At 31.7% G+C, this 20875-nt stretch overlaps 1 protein-coding gene across 1 annotated transcript in view; it reads right to left on the bottom strand.

Annotated features, from left to right (window-relative positions):
- Positions 1-20875, bottom strand: part of LOC145286206 (ADP-ribosylation factor-like protein 6-interacting protein 1) — a 141218-nt gene that overhangs the window by 7549 nt on the left and 112794 nt on the right. The window contains exons 4-5 of the mRNA XM_080135005.1: positions 2493-2610; positions 452-536 (exon numbers count right to left, since the gene is read on the bottom strand). Coding sequence (XP_079991131.1) covers positions 452-536; positions 2493-2610 — 203 coding nt within the window. The remainder of the gene's footprint in view (positions 1-451; positions 537-2492; positions 2611-20875) is intronic.

The raw sequence follows: 20875 nt of genomic DNA, 5'->3' as shown, positions 1-20875 counted from the left end.
TCATATTTAACTGGCTTCGTAAAACTTTCTCATTCAAACAGTTTAACCAGAACTGAATGAGTGACCCAACTGATCACATTTCTTTCTGGTGTCAACTAAAAATGATTTATCTTTAATTTTGAGATAATTATATCAGAAGAATTCAAAATGATCTGACACAATCAATTTAAAAAATTTAAACTTCTCAAAATCGATAGCATTTATGGATTAATTTTGATAACAAGATGTTCGAATTAGTTCAGTCAATCTAGAATTTTAATTATCAATTTTAATATTTTAATGATTTAGTTTGGTTGTTTTGTTTTATAGCATATCAACCCTTTTCAAGTTATTTAATACCGAATACAGTAATTTTAGTAGCACTAGATGCATGCAATAAAAACATGTTCTATTTCATTTGATTCATAAGAAATGTAATACTTGAGTCGATGTGGCTGATAGTTTTACTTACCCAGAAGATATGTAAGCACCAAATTGTTAATCAAACTGCCAAGCCATGCCAGAAAGGACATCAGCCCCATGGTTACAGCGAAAAACTAGAGAAAAAAAAATAAAGAGGTAAAGAAATTAATAGAGAAAAATAAAAAACACACACACAAAAAATTACTATATATATAAGTATGTGTATATATGTTTATATATTAAAAAAAATAAAGAGGTAAAGAAATTAATAGAGAAAAATAAAAAACACACACACAAAAAATTACTATATATATAAGTATGTGTATATATGTTTATATATTTGTACAGGATTCACTCCTAAACTAATTAAGAATAACTGGAACATAGCTCCAAGGTGTAAGGGGTTGCAATTAGTTGAATTTAGTTTTATGCAAAGAGGGTAAAAAGGAGGAAAATTCTTTATTAAAATTTCACATACAATAAAAAAAAAAAAAGTCATGAATTTTCACATATTTTTACATCCATAAAATTTTCCCAAATTTCTTTGGAGTATTTAAAACAATTTTTAAGGTGGCATAATGTGAGTATAACTCCTCATTTGAAACTTTTCAAAAATACAAAAATTCACATTAAATTTAATCCATAGTCATTAAACATAATTATGCAAGATTCTCTGAATTTCAATTTCTTAAGATACCATAAGCTTAAATTTGAGCCATTTTCTAGAATAAAAATAATGTAAAGGATTTTGATCCAAATTTGAATAAGGATTCTAGACATAAAGTTTGAAATCATCATTTGCTGATTTTAATCTTTGTAAGCAAACAAAAGTGATGCAAAACTATTGTTCGGGGAATTAATTTTACCATTCCTTGGTATATAATTATAAAATGTCTGAATAAATAATAACAGTACTTAATTATGAGAGTAAAAGCTCAATATATTGTTATATTTATAATATACAATTATGTATTGATTAACCATTCATATCGGCAGTTTCTGGGATAGAGCATTTTTTTTTTAATAGTTATCCCTTCTTTGGTAAAAAAATCTAAAACTAATAGTATGGATGGCTAATCAACATATGTGTATGCTTCTATTTTATTGCAAGTTTGAACATAACATTTCCAACAAAAACTTTGAAATTTTCAATGTACAAAATTTGTAGTTTTAAAAGAGAGAGGTAGAAAATTATTTTAGAGAGCTCTTTTGCCCAACATTTTGTGAGATGATCCTTGGTAAGCAAAATCTATAATAAATGAGAGAAAAATAATTTGAAAATTAATTGCCGATAAGGTGAAGGAATAAGTGTTTTAAAATAAATTTCCAAATAACAAAAAAAAGACCAACTAACTTTTCTCAAAAATAATCAGATTTTATGAAATCTTTCTGTTTTCAAAGAGAAAGCTTCTCTTTGGTTCGATTTAACATTTTTTTTTTATAAGTATGGGATATATGGTTAAATATATAAGTATTTTATTTTCCTTGTTGTGAGATCGGAAATTTTCAGTGATTCCTGTCACTTTTTCAACCAAATATGAAATTAAGAAAGTCAGTAGAGAAATGCTGTGATTTTAAAAACATGTGCAAATGTGATGTTGCGTTTATTTAAAAACTGGCCTCAACCATTTTTTGCTTTGTTCTTTTGTTCTTCTTACAGGAATCATAATGCACATAATTGCCTCATGGGTCGAGAACTGATGAAGGAAATGGTGGTTTTTACTTAAACGTTCATTAAAAAAGAATTGAATTCTCTACTGTTAACAATTTTTAAACAAATGAACACAAATTGTTTAAAAGTGATGCATTTCTTCCATTTCAACTATAAGCAAATTGGCTCAGAAGATTAGAGTGTTGGACTATCACACTTGATAGTGACAACAAAGTTTGAAAATCAGTGTTGATATGTTCACTGTGTCTACCCACACTGATGAGACCTGTAACAATGTAAATGTGTGTCTGTGGATTATATACTCCAAAATTGTTTTCTGCACCAAAGGCTCAAGTAACCCTCGATATCAGTAAAGTTTCAAGTCTTACTAAAGAAAGGCTGTTAATTTTGTATAAAGATGAAACGAATGAGTACATACCACTTTGGGTTTCTCATCTTTGAGCGAGATCATTACGTCTCTGGCATTCACAAAATGGTCCTTCACATGCATAATCCGTTCACATATTTGTTCAAATTGTTGTTCTTCTATCCCAGTCCTGAAAGTAAAAGGAAAATATTTTAACCTCATCTTAAAATAACGTCATCTTTTCTTATAGTTTATTTATTAAAAATATTTCATCACCAAAATATTAGATTGAATTCAAATCAGAAAATTATTTTCTGGTATCTTAATTAAAAAAACAAAAAAACAAACGACAGAAGATAAAAAGTTAAAAAGACAAAAAAATAAAAATAAAAAAATAAGATTGGCAGAAAAAAAGCAGGTGAAAAAACAATTTGTAGCTCCACTGACAGAGCGAATGTGTTGTTTTAGAACAAATATTTATTACTATGGTTCTGACATCTATTATGTATGCACATATATTATACATGTTTATATGCATACTAACAGAATCCATGTCCTGGGGCTGCATGGAACAACTCAGGAAACCAAGGATCACAGACCCCAGAAGTAAATTTACTGGAAATATTTTTTTTTACAAAAAACATCTCATTAATTAACTATTCATTTTTATGTTTTTCTAATTCAATAATTTTTTTCATTTTACTATTACATAAGTCATATAGTTACTTGAATATTTATTAAAGTAAAATAAATTTTTCATATATTTACTGTCATATATTACTTTTTTTTTTTTTAAGTTGTTCAATTATTATGGGTGAGAGAGTAGTTTAGGTGACCATTTTAATAATTATATTATCACTGTATTTAAATTACATACATTTGGCTATTGTTAAAGATAATAAATTATATACACAAACCAAGGATAAAAGTTTTTGATGTGATTGAGTATGTGGAGAAGTATGGGATTGGTGTTGGGATGTCTAAAGAATCTGTGGGGGGGGGGGATGTGGGACGTGATGAGAGCAAGAGGAGATGGAAGTGAAACTTTGGTTGAACTCCAACAGATTTAACAATCTCTTGTGAAAATCTCAAACTGTAAATGTTTAGAAAGTAAAAAAGACTGAGAAGCTAAATTTCTCCCTTTTCAAATGACTGCCCTCTGATCAAATCATGTAGTACCCCACTTGACAACGATCACCGACCACCAATGTTGTGTGCCATTGTCCTTTTTTTCATTTTCTCTTTTGACCATATCGTAGTCTGTCGAGAGGGTGCACATGAGTTCATAAGTAAAGAAAAAATAAAAAATAATAATAAAACAGCTCCAAAGAAAATACACACTCAGACGCTTTCTGTAAATATCAGTTGCACTCTAAGTGCGTGTGTGTGTGTGTATAATACAATCGTGAGAAACTATACTAAGCACTGACATCAATAGTTTAGTTTTTCTGTTGAGACAGTTTTTTTTAGTTGATATCAATTCACCTTGATTTCCCCAAACTCTTCAGATCTGATCCAAACCACGATCTGGCTTCCACAGTCTCCAACTCGCAGTCCTGAACTGTGTCTAACTGGTAACTGTCAAATTTTTTTTTTAATTACATTTTCGCTACAAACATGTCACAGTGCCACTTTGATGTAGGGGGCTACTATCAGGGACATAAGTTGCAGGGGTACTATGTAGGAAGTTGAGCAGCAAGATGTCTGTTCACATTACACTTGAACTTCTGCATGTTAGTACAGTTGGGGAAGCAGGAACCCGGAAGGGAATTTCAAAGTCTAGCAGTTCTGGGGAAGAAACTATTGGAGTAGAAAACTTTCTGACATCTGGAGATCTCTACTGTGTAGGGGTGGGACTTTGCTGATTGTCTGGTTTGTCAAGGATATTTATGTTGAGGGGGTACGAAGGCTTGTAGTTCGTTAGAGCATCCACCATTAGAATACTTGTCAAACAGGCAGATGAATACAACATTTTGTCGATGGGACAGAGGTTGAAGCTTGGATAACGGTTCAGGACCTATCAGGTTGGCGACTCTCTTGAATCCTGTCTAGGAGTGAGGGACTAGTAGCAAATGCACCAGCCCAAATGTGATAACAATACTCCATACATGGCCTTGTAGAGATATAGGATACTTTCAGGTGTAACTTTCTAGCATAGTAGAGAGAGTAGTCATATTGTTTTGACGTATGACCATCAAGGACAACCTAAATTCTTCTCTTATTTAAGAAAGATTTAATCATTTTAAGTATTAGTCCAGTGATACGAGGGGCGTGCAATAAGTAATGCCCCTGACCCACTTCCAGTTGTCTGATCTAGCTGAAATTTTGCATGTGTAATGATTTATATCTCTACAGGTTATGTGGCAAATTACAGCTCTGAACTAATTGTGGTTTCTGTTTTACAGGTGTTTGAACTGAGTCAGGTGTGAAATGAAGCCTGTTGAATGTCGAGTAGTAATCCAGTTTTTGTATTTGAAAGGACGCACATCACAGGAGACTTTTGATGAAATGAAAGAAACTTATGATGAAAATGCCCCATCATATGACCTTCTAAAACGCTGGCATCGTGAATTCAAACATGGCCGGAAGTCTGTGGAAACAGCTCCCAGACCTGGTCGCCCCCCCCCTTCCGCCATTGATGAGACATCTGTCCATCAAGTTGAGGCTGCCATTTTGGAAGATCAGCACATTACTATTCGCCAAATAGCTCAAGATGTCAATATTAGTACAGGGTCTGTGGAAACTATCATTCATGATGATTTGCATATGCATAAGGTTTCTGCCAGATAGATTCCCAGGTTGCTCAAACCATTCCAGAAGGGAGAACGCGTTGAGTGCTCAAGGATGAATTTGGAGATGTGCCAAGAAGATGAGTCAACGTTTTTCAAAAGACTGATTACACAGGATGAAACCTGGGTCCATCACTATGATCCAGAGACCAAAGCCCAGTCAATGCAGTGGAAGCACTTAGACTGACCACTTCTAAAGATGGCAAGGGTGCAGCCCTCCGCTAGCAAGTTATGCTCACAGTCTTCTGGGACCAGGATGGAGTAGTGACGACAGATTTTCTGGCAAAGGGTACCACAATTACAGGAGCCTATTATGCTTCACTTTTGAGGAAATTAAGGGAAGCTATCAAAATCAAGAGGCGGGGCAAGATCAGCAAAGGTACCCTCCTCTTGCAGGACAACGCTCCGGTCCACAACTCGCATGTTGCCAGATCAGAAGCACGGGCGTGTGGTTATGAAATCCTTCCCCATCCTCCCTACTCTCCTGACCTTGCACCCTCTGACTTTCACCTCTTCCCAGCCATGATGTTGTTTTTGAAAGAAAATCGTTTCCCAGATGATGCAGCCTTGATTTCTGAAGTCACGTCGTGGTTGGAGGACCAACTTGGGGTGTTCTACAAAAACGGTCTCCAAAGCTGCATCAAGCGATGGGAGAAATGCATAACTCTGGGTGGTTCCTATGTAAAGAAAGACTAATAACTGTGCCAAGTTTCGTTGCTCTACTGCTATGAGAAGTGGGTCAGGAGCATTACTTATTGCACGCCCCTTGTACCATAGGATCTGATTTCATAAGACCATACCCTGTCAAAAGCCTTAGATATATTTTGGGCTACTGCCCTCCCTCCCCTGCTTTATCCAACGTTCAGAGATTAGTTAGGATATCTGCAGTAGAACGGGCTTGCCTAAATTCATATTGATGGTTGGACAGTAGTTCAGCAACAGTAAGGTGGTGAACTAGAGCTTGATTAATTATGGACTCAAATATTTTGGTGAAAAGAGGGAGGAGGCCAATGGGGTGATAATATAATGGGTCAGTTATTTTGCCAGAAGCAGTTTTCCAACAGTTAGAGAAGCGTTTGTTGTAAAGTTTGGAGAGAACTAGATAAATTCAGCGGAGGATCTTTTTAAGAGTGCATCTGGGATAAGATCAGGTTCACATGCTTTTGAGGTGTCTAGGTTTTTTTATGATATCATATACTTAAGGGATGATTTCAGATCATCTTGGAGGCAAAGTAACTAGCCTTTTTAACTCAACATTTAGAAAAAAAATTGTGCCAGTTATTTTAGTATCATACATAAGTAACCATATACGTTACAGCGCCAGTATAGGCCTTATATTTAGACATACACTTAGTTAAGGAATGATAATTTATGATTTTCAAAAAGAGTGAAGAAATATCAGTAATTAAGAGCAAGAAAACAAGTTCATGTGAATAAGCAATAACTTTACAATACTTAGTAAGCAAGTAATTAAAAGCAATAGGTTTTCTTTCCCTGAAAGTTTGAACTACACATTGTTTCAGTTAGGTTTCTATTTTTTTTTTTTTTTTTTTTTTTTTAACCTGTGGCCAGTACTTCAGTACGGGGTCTTTTTGTGGATCTTTGGAAATTTATATTTTAATTTTATTTAACATACCTTAGCAAAAAATAAAGATGGGAAATTAAATTTAAGTACATTATGTAGCAACTTTAGAACAATGGTCTAAACCAATCAGATGAACATAAGTAGCATGCAAGCAAAGCCATTTGCTCTGTTTGTGAGAGAAATATATAGAAAATGGGGAGTCTGGGTTCATTATGCTAATCAGGAATCCAGGCCAGGCATAGAGGGTCTCAAGTGAGTTCCTCATATTGTAACTGAGCCTGGTTAATAAATAAAGGATAAGTATCAAAGTTAGGTGATATAGGTTTGCAAACTGGGGAATTTGTTATGTCACCAGCTCTAAGAAGGATAACTCAGGAGGTCCCCTCTCCTGTTGTTTCGGCACAATGTCGTGGAATAAGAAGCATAGGTTTATATCAGAGCCTTCACACTCCCAGATGGACAACCTAGCAAGATCTACAGATCAATTACACTAAAAGGGGTAGCCATGAGCCGGGGTTCCAGACCAGGTTTATTAGCGCCCTCGCATGGTTGGTAAGATAATATATCAGACTTAAAGTTCTGCCGTCTTCTATCAAGAAAGATATAGAATTCAAATATTAAGTATCGTACTTAATTAAAGTTCTTGTCGGTTCTAAAGTTAAAGGGTAAGTCTCTCTTCCAATAAAATATGACAATGTAATTTTGTATCGAGAGGGCTTGCTATTTTGTATTAATTTCGATTATAAAAAGTGGTTGGAAACTGGTTAAAAAATGAATAAAAATATAGTATTAATGCATTGTTAAAATACAAAGACGGGGTTAAGTATTAAGACGTTTAAACTAGCAAAGAATAATGTATAATGCAGAAGAGATAAAAGCTGTGTTCTTGGAGTCAAAATACCTGACCATTTTCAATTTGGACATTCCCGTTTTCTTGGGTTTTTAATTGTAGATATTAAAGACATTGAAGAGAAAAAAAAGAACTGGCTATTTTTAGAACACATTTAACAAAGAAAAAATTTTAAACTACAAAATGAATACAATTAAAATGTTTGAAATTTTAGTCAAGCTGAAATAAAAAGTGCAATACACAAACTGTTTGCGATATTTAGAACGAGTGGATTTTAAAAAAATAAACAAGTAGAAAAATGGGTTATCTTTTATCTCGGGCGGAAAAAATTTCTGTGCGTTCTTCTGTGGTGGTAGCCCAAAAGAAAGAAAGAAAACTTGTCTGCATGTCTTGATCATGTTCTGTACTTAAAGACCTGGCAATAATGGGGGGAGGGGGTGTAATCTTAGTATGATTCTGTATTTTTATTTATTTTTTACTGACACGCAAATCGTCTAATCCATTCCAAGCCCGATGAAATTACTCATTAAATTTTATAAGTGTAAAACCAGAATGAAATAAGAGCCAAATAGCTTCACTTGCTATTTATTTATTTTTAAAATTTTACTTTTCTTTGACATCCAAATATAAAATTTTATTTAATAAAAAAATGACTGAGATATGACAATGGTTTTAATTGTTATTTTAAGGTCACAATCTCAATCAAATCTATGGGTACGCAAGTACAGTACGCTAAAGAAATAGGATTCAAAGTGAAATGGATTGTTTACTTTCTTACAGCAAAGTTGCAATTTCTGAGAAAAATTATAAATTCGCCCACATCTTACAAAAGATTTCTGAGAGTGTACAATAAAAATTAAAACAAAAAAAATCTTTCTTTAATTTATATTCTTTAAATGTGGTAAAAATTGTAATGAGTACATTAATTTTTCAATTTTTAAAAATAATTTCAAAATATGATGCTAAGTAGAAAAAGTTCCATTGAAAATGTCTTTCGTATCTAAACAAAACAAAAAAAAAATATGCCTAAGTTTGCCCTACCATAACTAGATGTCTTGTTAATTAAAGTAATTAAATGAAAAGAAATTAGTTTACAATAAATCTTAGCATTTGCATGTCTGCAAAACAAAAAAAATGTTTGTTTTAAAGAATTATGAAATCTATTCATATCTTCCATAAAACTAGGAGCAGTCATTATTTCAGTTGAAAATGCACAGTAGAACCACTAGATACAAAAGACTCCGCCAATGAAATTTTCAGCTTACATGTGAAAAAATGTTTTTTGTCCCTGCATATGAAAAAAATTTCAGGATATGAAAGGTAGGAGCGACAGACTATTTTTCAGGCACCTAATTCTTAAAAGAAAAAAAAAAAAATCTTTAAAATCAGGGTTTAATTCAATTTAAATTTTTAAAAAATAATTTTCTGGAAATATAGGTGCTGATTTTTATCTGGAAAACATTTTTTTCTGGAACTTGAGTTTATTTATTTATTTATTTTTTTTTTTACTTATCCTTATAAATAAAAATTAATTTAAAAGATGAAAAAGTGTTAATGCCATTATTATTATTCCATTAAAAATTAGGCATCGATGTTACAGATAGCAAATAGTGTAAATAATTAATAGTGAGTAAAAATTTCTTTTTGGGATGCATATTTGGGAGAAGCAGATAATCCAGCTGAAATGTAATATTGAACAAAATGAATACATAATTTTTGGAAACACATAAGAGTTTAATCTAATTGGATGGTGAAATAGATTAGTATATAAAGATTTGGGTTATTAAGCTACAATATCTTGAATGTAAACTGGAAAAATTGACATACTAGCAAGTCGCCTAGCATTGCCTGGTTGTAAAATACGCTTAAATATGATGTTTAACTCATGCAGATTTTGGGCTTATTATTATATAGCTAATACTCTATTGATTATTATATTGTACCCAATATAGAGTAGTGATTTCAAAAGTTAAACAAATATGACTTGGGTACCATCAGTTAGAATTGAAATCAAAACAGAGTGCTCCAGCCTTAGTCGTTACCGTTTGAGCTATCATCAGATGGATAAGAAATAGTTAAAAATGAACAGACTTTATTGTATATATTTGCACATGAGTAGAACACTTTAAATTGACAAATTACAATTTTTACCCCTTAGCAACTATTTTTATTGAATAAAGACCAAATTGAATTCGCTCCATAGGTTCAAATATCCCATATATCAGGTTTCAAGCATGTAGACCAAAAATTGTCAGAAAAGTTTGGTAGAGACCGTTCCTCAGATGGACAAGGTCACTTCATATATATATTTCGTGTTGATTTTTTTAAAACGATAAATATGGTTAAGTAGCGTCTTCATCTCGAAGATCATTTTTACTTAGAAAATCGCACACATTTTATTTGGGTGTAGATAAATAATATTTTTTATTATCAATTACTGTTTTAAGAATAATAAATAAAATATATATATATATATATATATATATATATATATATATAATGAAATAGACTTTTTATTGTGCAATTCTTTCCCTATTTCCTTTGAAGTGATTAAAGAAAGGCAATACATATTTTATCAGTAATTTTCCAACAGATGGTGCCAACAATTAAAAGCTTCCAATCTCAACAAGGTCAATCATTAATGATGCAACTCACTCACTACAATATAAATAAGAGGCTCTAATCAACATCCCTCACCCATCTAAAATGCACACAGTGCGCTGGAGGATGGAGGTGATAGATAAGAAATGAGAAGCAGATATTTCCATCAACAGATCTTGAACTGTTCATGCTATTGGCCTGGAAACCTATTGACTCGATTCTCAAATCAAGCGATTTAACTTTCTTTTTTTCATTAGCTAGCTCTTGGTATCTTTGGCAGTGAACTTAAGATCCAGCCACAGAAGACTATTCTTTACCATTTCACCTATGACCATACAGCTGATCCGAGCTGTAGAGTTAAACTCTATTGATTCATAATTCTAAAAGGATTCAATGGATACAATAAACATACTAGTAATAATTTATATACTAATATATACTAATTAATAATTTATATACTAATAGAATATATAATATATACTAATATTAATAATTTATATACTAATAGAATATATAATATATACTAATATTAATAATTTATATACTAATAGAATATATAATATATACTAATTAATAATTTATATACTAATAGAATATATAATATATACTAATTAATAATTTATATACTAATAGAATATATAATATATACTAATTAATAATTTATATACTAATAGAATATATAATATATACTAATTAATAATTTATATACTAATAGAATATATAATATATACTAATTAATAATTTATATACTAATAGAATATATAATATATACTAATTAATAATTTATATACTAATAGAATATATAATATATACTAATTTATAATTTATATACTAATAGAATATATAATATATACTAATTAATAATTTATATACTAATAGAATATATAATATATACTAATTTATAATTTATATACTAATAGAATATATAATATATACTAATAGTACACCATGGAAAAAAAATATCCTGGTGCTTTCCTATTTATCTCGCTCACTCAATGAGATGATCCGAGACAAGGGTTGGGAAAGTTGGATTTAAAGTGACGAAGAGAAAGAGCACTTTGGCCTGTAAAAAAATGTCTGGCTAGCCCTGTTAGCATTTTCAATTATGAGGATCTCAGATAATTAGCAATAAACTAACACCTTCTCAAAGGGAGAAGGCAATGCCTGGAGGGGAGTACCTCCTACAACCGTACAAGACTAAAGCTATACTCCTGTCAACAAGGAAAACAATTTATTAATTATATTTCTTTTGAAATAATAAATGTCTAGGTTAATACTATTAATAGGTATCCCAAACTGGCCTAGTTTAGGTGCGAAAACTAGTAAATAAAGTAAAATTTCCCTTAACTTCAACTTGCGATATCTCGTTTGTTATTTGGGTTATTTTGATATGGTTTTGATTTAAATAAAATTTAATCTTTTGTCTTTATAGATATATAATTCTTTTTCTTGTGTCTTTAATAGTTTTTTTTTCAGGATTTTTCAAGTTATGCCTCTAATTTTGGTAAATGTCGCTTTATTTTTTTACACAAAAAAAAATGTTGATGTTTTTCAAATTTGTTGCGCTTCATATAGTGTCTCTAAGTATATAAAAATGGTATCATTTTGAAGAAAAAAGGTCACTTAATAACATGGTGAGGTTATTAAAAGGTTATAAGTGGTTTTTCTAAAAATAAATCCAACTTGAAAACTTCAGTGAAAGAAACATGAAAGAAATTTTATAGTAAGAATTCCAAAAAAGGCATCGTTTTGTAGAGGAATATCTCCTCTTTAATAATCTGTTGGTGTCATGTTTATGGCCCCATAAATCAAGGAGCGCACACTAATAAAAGTTGGGGTACCTACAGAGATTTTCAACTTAATGCCAGAGAGACCAATTATCAACTGTCAGCTAGCCAGTAGCCACACAGCAGCAGCAGCACAACGTACTGACTGACTGAACGGAAAAACATAAACAAACAACTCGTTTCACGGTACTAGTGCATGAGCTGGCCTGGGCGTGGCTTATCACTCGCTCGGATTTCTCCGTAAAATGACGTCACATGCTGCCATCTGACGGAGAAAATGGACGAGGGGTGGGGTGCGTACAGAGCATTTTCTTTAATTACTATAAAATTAATATAGTGGTAAAATTATTTAAAAAAAAAAAAAACAGAAGCCAAATTTGAAGCCAAATTAAAAAAAAAGAAGGCCAAACCATTTCAAAAAAGGTCAAATTCACGAAATTAGCCATTAAAAGAATAATAAATGGTAACAATAACATTATGAATAAAAGTTACTTTCCAACTTATCTGCATCATTCGTTGGTATTTTTAAGTAGTTTTAAGTGCTTTTTATTTCATATCGAATGTTAGAGCGGTTTCCGCTAACTTTGCCAAATTTTAAAATGCCGTAAAACATACCCTGTTTTTTTTTTTTTTTTTTTTTTTAATAATTACTACTTTTTTAAATAGAAAAATGAATGATGCAGGTAAGTTGCAAAGTAATTTTTATTGTCAAATAATAACAGAAAAACTTACCGTAATTATTTTTCACATGCATGGGAGTCAAATAGAAGAAAACTTGTAATGTTTCCAAGGAAAAAAGCTAAACAAAAAAAAAAAAAAAATGGACGACTCTAGCAGCAGCAGAAGAAGCGCCAAATACAAGTTTCCAGTGCTTGAAAAATGAATTGACGAATAACACCGACCACTCTAATTTGTTTGTTTTTTTAAAGGTAATTGAGGTCGCTGACAACGAATCTGATAGTCAAACTTGGTGCAAATTTACCGTTTGCATGGTATTTACCCCTGAACCCACGAACTACTTTTGACCATTTTGCAGCTTCCGTTTATGCTACGCGCATACAGGGGGGGGGGGGGGGATGTGGTGTTGGGGCGCGCGCGCGCGCCCCAACACCACATCCCCCCCCCCTGTATGCGCGTAGCATAAACGGAAGCTGCAAAATGGTCAAAAGTAGTTCGTGGGTTCAGGGGTAAATACCATGCAAACGGTAAATTTGCACCAAGTTTGACTATCAGATTCGTTGTCAGCGACCTCAATTACCTTTAAAAAAACAAAAAAAAAAAACAAATTAGAGTGGTCGGTGTTATTCGTCAATTCATTTTTCAAGCACTGGAAACTTGTATTTGGCGCTTCTTCTGCTGCTGCTAGAGTCGTCCATTTTTTTTTTTTTTTGTTTAGCTTTTTTCCTTGGAAACATTACAAGTTTTCTTCTATTTGACTCCCATGCATGTGAAAAATAATTACGGTAAGTTTTTCTGTTATTATTTGACAATAAAAATTACTTTGCAACTTACCTGCATCATTCATTTTTCTATTTAAAAAAGTAGTAATTATTAAAAAAAAAAAAAAAAAAAAAAAAAAAGGGTATGTTTTACGGCATTTTAAAATTTGGCAAAGTTAGCGGAAACCGCTCTAACATTCGATATGAAATAAAAAGCACTTAAAACTACTTAAAAATACCAACGAATGATGCAGATAAGTTGGAAAGTAACTTTTATTCATAATGTTATTGTTACCATTTATTATTCTTTTAATGGCTAATTTCGTGAATTTGACCTTTTTTGAAATGGTTTGGCCTTCTTTTTTTTTAATTTGGCTTCAAATTTGGCTTCTGTTTTTTTTTTTTTTAAATAATTTTACCACTATATTAATTTTATAGTAATTAAAGAAAATGCTCTGTACGCACCCCACCCCTCGTCCATTTTCTCCGTCAGATGGCAGCATGTGACGTCATTTTACGGAGAAATCCGAGCGAGTGATAAGCCACGCCCAGGCCAGCTCATGCACTAGTACCCGTTTCACTATGGACTTACCAAAGTTCTTAGGTGAGTTTGTTTTTTCTTTATTATTTAAAAGTTATAGAAAGATATTTTTTTAATTAATATTTTTAGAACGTCATTAAAAAAAATGAAAATTTACAATTTAAAAAATAATGCCAGTTTATTTTCTATAGCTTTTTTTCAAACTTTCATATGTTCTTTCATCGCTTTCTCCTTCGGTTACGGTTGGATAAACTTCAGCATTGTTAAATTATTTTAATTAAATTAATTAATAAAACCGTGTACAAAACATTTTTAGTTGTGTGGGACTGACGGAAACTTTTATTTTTTTCGGTTGGATAAACTTTAGCATTGTTAAATTATTTTAATTAAATTCCATAAACAAAACGTTCGGCTAGTGACTTATGACGATAAAGTATATGTTTTTGTTATTGTTCAGAAACATAAGTTTTTTTAATTATGAAAAAAAAAAAAGAGAATTAAAAAAATTATTTAAAATAAATTACTTAAAATAAGCATTATTTATTTACTAATTTTTTGTTTCTTTGTTTTGGATTCGTAAAACATGTCAACATTTACGCTTTGTAGAAAAAAACTGACTAAATATAAAAACTCAGTTCCAAGGCTATATATTAGCAAATATATTAAATTATTTTGTCCTAAAATTTGAAAATAATTACATAAAAACTTTTTATGTCAGCATTAACAGAAATTGTGACCGAACGCACATGTTTTTGTTTTTGATTTTCAATTCGCCAAACATGTCTAAATTTACGCTTTGTAGAAAAAAACTGACTAAATATAGAAACTCAGTTCCAAGGCTATATATTAGCAAATATATTAAATTATTTTGTTCTAAAATTTTAAAATAATTACATAAAACTTTTTATGTCAGCATTAACAGAAATTGTGACAGAACGCATATTAATTTTTTTTTGTCGTCACCCGTACATACACTCATAAACAATAAAAGTGGTTGCAGGACAGAATGGCTGGCATTCTGCAGCAAAGAAGGGTACCAATCTCAAATCACAAGTTATCGGGCAAATAGGTTTAATTCTCTATTTGAAAATGCCCTGGCAATATATCACCATAAAGAGCACATAAAATTATTTTTATCTGTGTTTGCAACATCTTGCAATATGAAATTATAGAGTGTTTTGGCTGACATTTCTGATGAGAGACTACATTCCCTACTTGCTGCAGTTGGTTTGCTGAACATTAATTTGACCAAACCTTTCTGGAAACTTGTTAACAGCACTGTTCAGTATGTTGACTTCCATCACTATATCAAGAAAATGGCTCTAAGTTTAGAATGCTGGATCAACAATTCCCAGTTATTAAAATCTGACTGTAAAGGTGTATTTAATGGGGAATTCTTTGAGGAAGGCAATGTGTCTCTCTGTATTAGTCTCACAGCCCCTGAACTTGTTTTAGAATGTTTGCACAAGATACTCAGTTCCTCATTGTCACTAAGCACCAGTTGCATGACTTTTTAGAAGGAGGTGCTTTTGGAAAAGATGTAGATCAGGAGACGAGAGATACCTTGAAGAGCTGCCCTTTAACAAATCTGTCAGGTGAGCATGCCTTTGGAGATTTAGATTTTAGCATGCAAACAAAACGACATGCATCACTACATAATCGATCATCTTCAAATATGCTTAAGCGCAATCAGACAACAGCTTGGTTGGAAGTAATACCATCAACAAAGAGGCAATCCATTCTGAGCATCTCCAGAAAACATGCAAAACATTTGCGACAAAAACATGCACAACAAGAAGCCCTTGTGAAACTTCGTGTCCAAGAAAAAATTGCACAAAATGAAAGATTAAAGGAAAAAGAACGTCAAGCTGCTGCTGAGAAAGAGAGAATTATTAACTCTGTTATTAAGCATGGTGGTCCAGTGAAGTCTGATAAACAGATAAAAAAAATTTCAGAAAGTGGTTTGGAAGCACTCAAAGACCAATTGAGATACCTCAAGGTTGTTTTAGGTGTCAAAATTAACACCAGTGGAAATAAAGTTCAACTGGAAGCTGCTCTCTCTGACTACTTGAAAAGAAATCCAATTGATTCATCTCCACCTCCACCAAAGCAACAAAAAATGTCTTCCCTAAGTGAATCTGCTGAACATTCAGATAACTCCTGCAGTTGTGATGAAGATCCATCTCAGGATATCTTCAGTTATGAACATCAAGGACAATGGGTAGCTGTCTACTATGACACCAACTTTTACATTGGCCAAGTCATTGATATTATATCTGCATCCAGCGCTGTAGTAAAATTTTTAATGCAAACAAAAAGTAGAAAAGATTATTTTCGATGGCCTTTATCAGATGACATTGCACAAGTAGAGTCAGCATTTGTCTATAGATGGGATTTTGAGGTAATGCCAGTTTCAAGTGATGGTAGGATTTGGAGGGTTCCTGAGATATCTACCATAGCAGAAGCCTATGAAAGAATTCTGAGAGAAGATCGATAAGAAAGGAATTGCAGTAAGACCTAAAATATCTTTCTTACTTGTTTTTTTAAGTTGAAAGTTTTTCAATGTTTAAAAAAAATGATTTGTGCCTTTTTTTTTGTATAAAAAATTTCTAAATATTATTGTCGTTGGTGCTTTTTTGGTGAGTTTAAATTTCCCAAAGTAAAAGTATTTCTGTGGCAAAAAGTTTTATTAGAAACAAGGCAACCATTTTTTTTAATTCCTCACCCCAAAATTAGTAAAGTTGCAAAGTTTCAAGCTTCTACCACCAATGTTTACAGTTTTATAGCAATTTCAGTAACATATACTTTTGACTCATTTTTTTAAACTTTTTTTTGCCCTTTTTACAAAATTGCCTGTTTGACTGCTTTTACATGGTCTACAATTGAGTGGTTTTATCAATTTATAATTAAAAGAAAGAATTATCTTGATCTCTAATGTGTTTTGAATAATACTAAGAAGATTCAATACATTAGCTATTAAAATGAAATTGATATGAACAGTTAAAGTTGCATTTCCGTGTCGTATTTTCACTGTTTTCACGTTGATAGAGGGATTTTGCCTAGTGTTTAAGTTGGTTTCATCTAATATTTATTGCCTAAATTTGTATTAATTTTCATCTACTACAAGATGACATTACATTTATAAGGATTTTTCACTTGTTAGTAGCTTACATTTTTAGTTATAGACTATGAAATTTGGCTTCTCGGCCACGATAGCAAATTTCAACTTTCCGACAAACTTTGAGTGATCATAACTTGATGGCTAATTGACCTACCAAAATAAATTTGGTATTTTTGTAAATGGTTTACAAAAATCTACATGCCCACATTACTTTTTTTTAGATATGATAAAAATAAAATTTTGGTTTGGGATACCTACTATTAAGATTTTCTTCTGTAAAAATAATTGTCAATTCCAGTTAAATATTCTTTAAATAAATAAAACAAATTCACAGATTCTTAAGGATTCCCTGGATTTCTTTAATATCCCAGATGACCAACACAATTCATATTTCATAGTTGACACAAAATCAAGTTCTTTTTTTAGTTGTTTATTTAAGTACTAGCAGAGTAATCCAGTGTTGTCCGGGTATCATATCAAACAATAACATTGATAAAAACAGTATGTCTATATGATGACACATTACAAAGCTTAACACACAAATACAAAAAAAATTACCATCATGTCATCAATTTACTAGTGAAACATCGTGGAAATTCCATGTTGGTGTCTACATCAATTTGTACAATTTACTATTAACAACAATATTCCTTTTGTGATAAAATGCCAGAATCAAACTATTATTATCATTTTTTTGTAATTAATTTTTCTGACTAGGATTTATAATGAGTTCACTTTATTTAGGAAAAGATGTTCAAATGACATAAGAGTTTTCTTGGAGTATTCACGGTAGGTATGACATGAAAAACTTTTCTTTTTTTTTTTGTTATAAATAAAAATCAGTCACGGTCTGGTTTGAACTGCCAACTTTTCAGTAAACAGCTGGAGCCTATAACTATTGAGACACAAAGGATAGACAATTTAAAAGAACAGAATAAATGTGTAAAACTTAAAGAGAAAAAAAGGTTTATGATAATTAGAGGGAGAAAGAATGTTAATTTAACATTCACCGAAAGTGGTGTCACCTGTTAGTGTTTGCTTTTTTGTTTCATCGATAGTAATAGAAAAGCATAGGATTTTTCTATTCAATTATGTCTTGTCACAACAAAAACAAGTTATTCAGTTAATCGATATGGACTAAATATGTTTTATTAAATTTGTTATCCAGTGTACTGGGTGACAGTAAGAGTACATCTGGATTAGTAAGCAAAAACTTCTAAGCTTTTCTTTATTGCTTAAAAAAAAAAAAAAAAAAAAAAAAAAAGTATGGATTAGGATTAAATACTAAAATTGATTGACCATGAAATTTATTTGAAACAGAAGTTCATATTTAATCTAAAAATCACTGATGAAACAAGATTCCAGCCAAAGGAATAGAGTAAAACTGCCTTTGCTTTACATATAAGATGAACATGATTTAATGCAATTAAAAAAAAAAAAAAAAAAAAAAAAAAATTAACAATGGAGCTGGTAGCCCAAAGGTTAAATTGGCCCCTAAAATGCTTTGTTCTTAAAGCAATAAATTTGTTTCAACTGAAAGTGGCGTCTGCTGGTCACATACTTCTTTTATAGTAATCTCAATCAAAAGAAAGACAAAAAGACATGTTGAAAATTAAATGAACATTGATTAACTGCTTCAATATAATAATCATGTTCCACAATCAGAGATTGAAGTTAAAGAAAATTAACCAATATGAAAAGCATCTAAAAAGCATATAAAACAAAAAAATTTTTTTTATCTCAATGAATCAAATAAGGATTCAGTTTAAAATATACCAAATGAAAGTTTGCGAGTACAACAGACAAAACATGTAAATAACAAGCTTCAACATTCATTCTCAGAAAAGAGAACGGCGGACATAATTCAAATATATGGATGCTTGCCGGTGACTAGTGCATTACAAAATTACATTTATTTCAGTTGTTTCTACCAAGGTTGTGACATCAGAAGATAGAAGGCATGACCCAGATTCCCAAATTGCAGGGTTCCAAAAAGCATCTTAACCTACCCAAATTCCAGAGTCACCTCCCCTCCCAGACCCCCAAAGTTCAGAAAGCATTAGACTCCTAACTCCTAGCATTCTTACTAGTCAGACTCTTTCCAAAACCCTGGTTTCCACTACAAATAACGCATTACAACAATAGAAATAATTTTAGACATTTCTCAAACACTCTTAAATATCTTCATCTATCAAGAGAATAGGTGTTTAGTAGTAATAAAATAAACAAATAAATGTACACTCAGGAAAGCAATCTATATTTTGGCTGCTTGTTGACTAAAATTACCCCCAGGAGTAAGTCTTATCAAAAAATATGCCAAAATATCCATTCCCATCCACTGTTGGCAAGAAATATCAATCTAAAAAGAAACTGGTTTCATAGACAGCTTATGCAGAGAGAATTTTTGCTTTGAGTGGGTGACTTTTCCAATGTGAAGCAAAATTCAACTATCCTCCACTACGATGAAAAGCAAAATGTGTGTGTGTGTGTGTATATTTCTGTCCTGTCACAAAAGTTAGCAAGTAATAAAAAAAAAATAAAAAATAAAAAACAGCTGCAGAAATCCATTTCTAGTATTTAGGGGAATTAAGCAAATAGCTAAGCAAGCAGCCTCCTTTCCTTCAATCTAGTTTTATAATGGGCCTTTTGATTTTTGGCCTTCTACATCGATTCATGTTTTTGATGTAATGAATATAAGTATATTTGGATCTTTCTTCCTTACAATATTATGATTGGTTGGTTAAGCCATAAATACCAGCTGAAAGATACTTTGAAAGATATGCAAACCTCACGCCAAGAACTCAATACTTATTCATACTGTGACATACTAGATTTATTACTCAAGCTGAAGCAAAACCGCTCAGTTACTTCACATGATTTATATCTCTTTCTCGGGATCATATCAACCCCCCCCCTTAAAAAATAAATAAATAAATAAATAAATAAAAAATAAACTTTCCAGTTTAGGATATTTCCTTTTTATTAGTGCAAACATTGGCAAAGGATAATTTTTGTTATAATTTTTGACAAAGTGTATACATTTGCTTTCAATAATGAAGCATACATTGGTATGCATAAGGCAGATCGATTTTCAACTTTTTTTTTGCATATGAAATATGTCCCTGCAGAAAAAGTTAGGTCTTCACCATTGGCAAGTATGAATTTGCAACATGCACTGATTTTTTAGCAATTACTTTAATGATTTGATAAGCATTGGAAAAGCAAAGACAACAGTCTTTTTCTTTAACTTTGACATGTTCAAATATTTTCAGCATGGATCCAGGGCTCAAGTAGCAATTGATACAATAATTTTTAGAAGTTCAAAAAGTGAAAATTAAGCAGGAATGGAAAAAAAAAAGTTTATTTTTATTATTTTAATGATGAGTCACCACTTATCAGAATTAAAAGCTACTCGAAGATAAATGTTAACGAAATAGATTGAAACTTGAAATCATTATTTTCGGTTTAATGTGTTGGTATACCAATATCCGGCACAATCACATTGACACTCTAGTTCTCACCAGATCACCGAAGTTAAGCAACGTTGAGCCTAGCCAGAACCAAAGGAGTGACCATTTGGAAAGACGAGGTGCTGTATGTACTGCAAGGTAAGATACCAGGTTGAGAAACTGGCGCGGTCTATCCTTCTCTCGAGGGTAGATGGGACTCTCTTAAGCCGTGATAGGCACTCCATCTAGTGATGGCATCACGATAAAAAATACCCTTAATAGCCCTGGTGAAG

The sequence above is a fragment of the Euprymna scolopes genome, chromosome 10 (assembly GCF_053919585.1).
Source record: "Euprymna scolopes isolate OS-2025 chromosome 10, ASM5391958v1, whole genome shotgun sequence".
Taxonomy (NCBI): domain Eukaryota; kingdom Metazoa; phylum Mollusca; class Cephalopoda; order Sepiida; family Sepiolidae; genus Euprymna; species Euprymna scolopes.
This window is presented reverse-complemented; position numbering and strand designations above follow the sequence as displayed.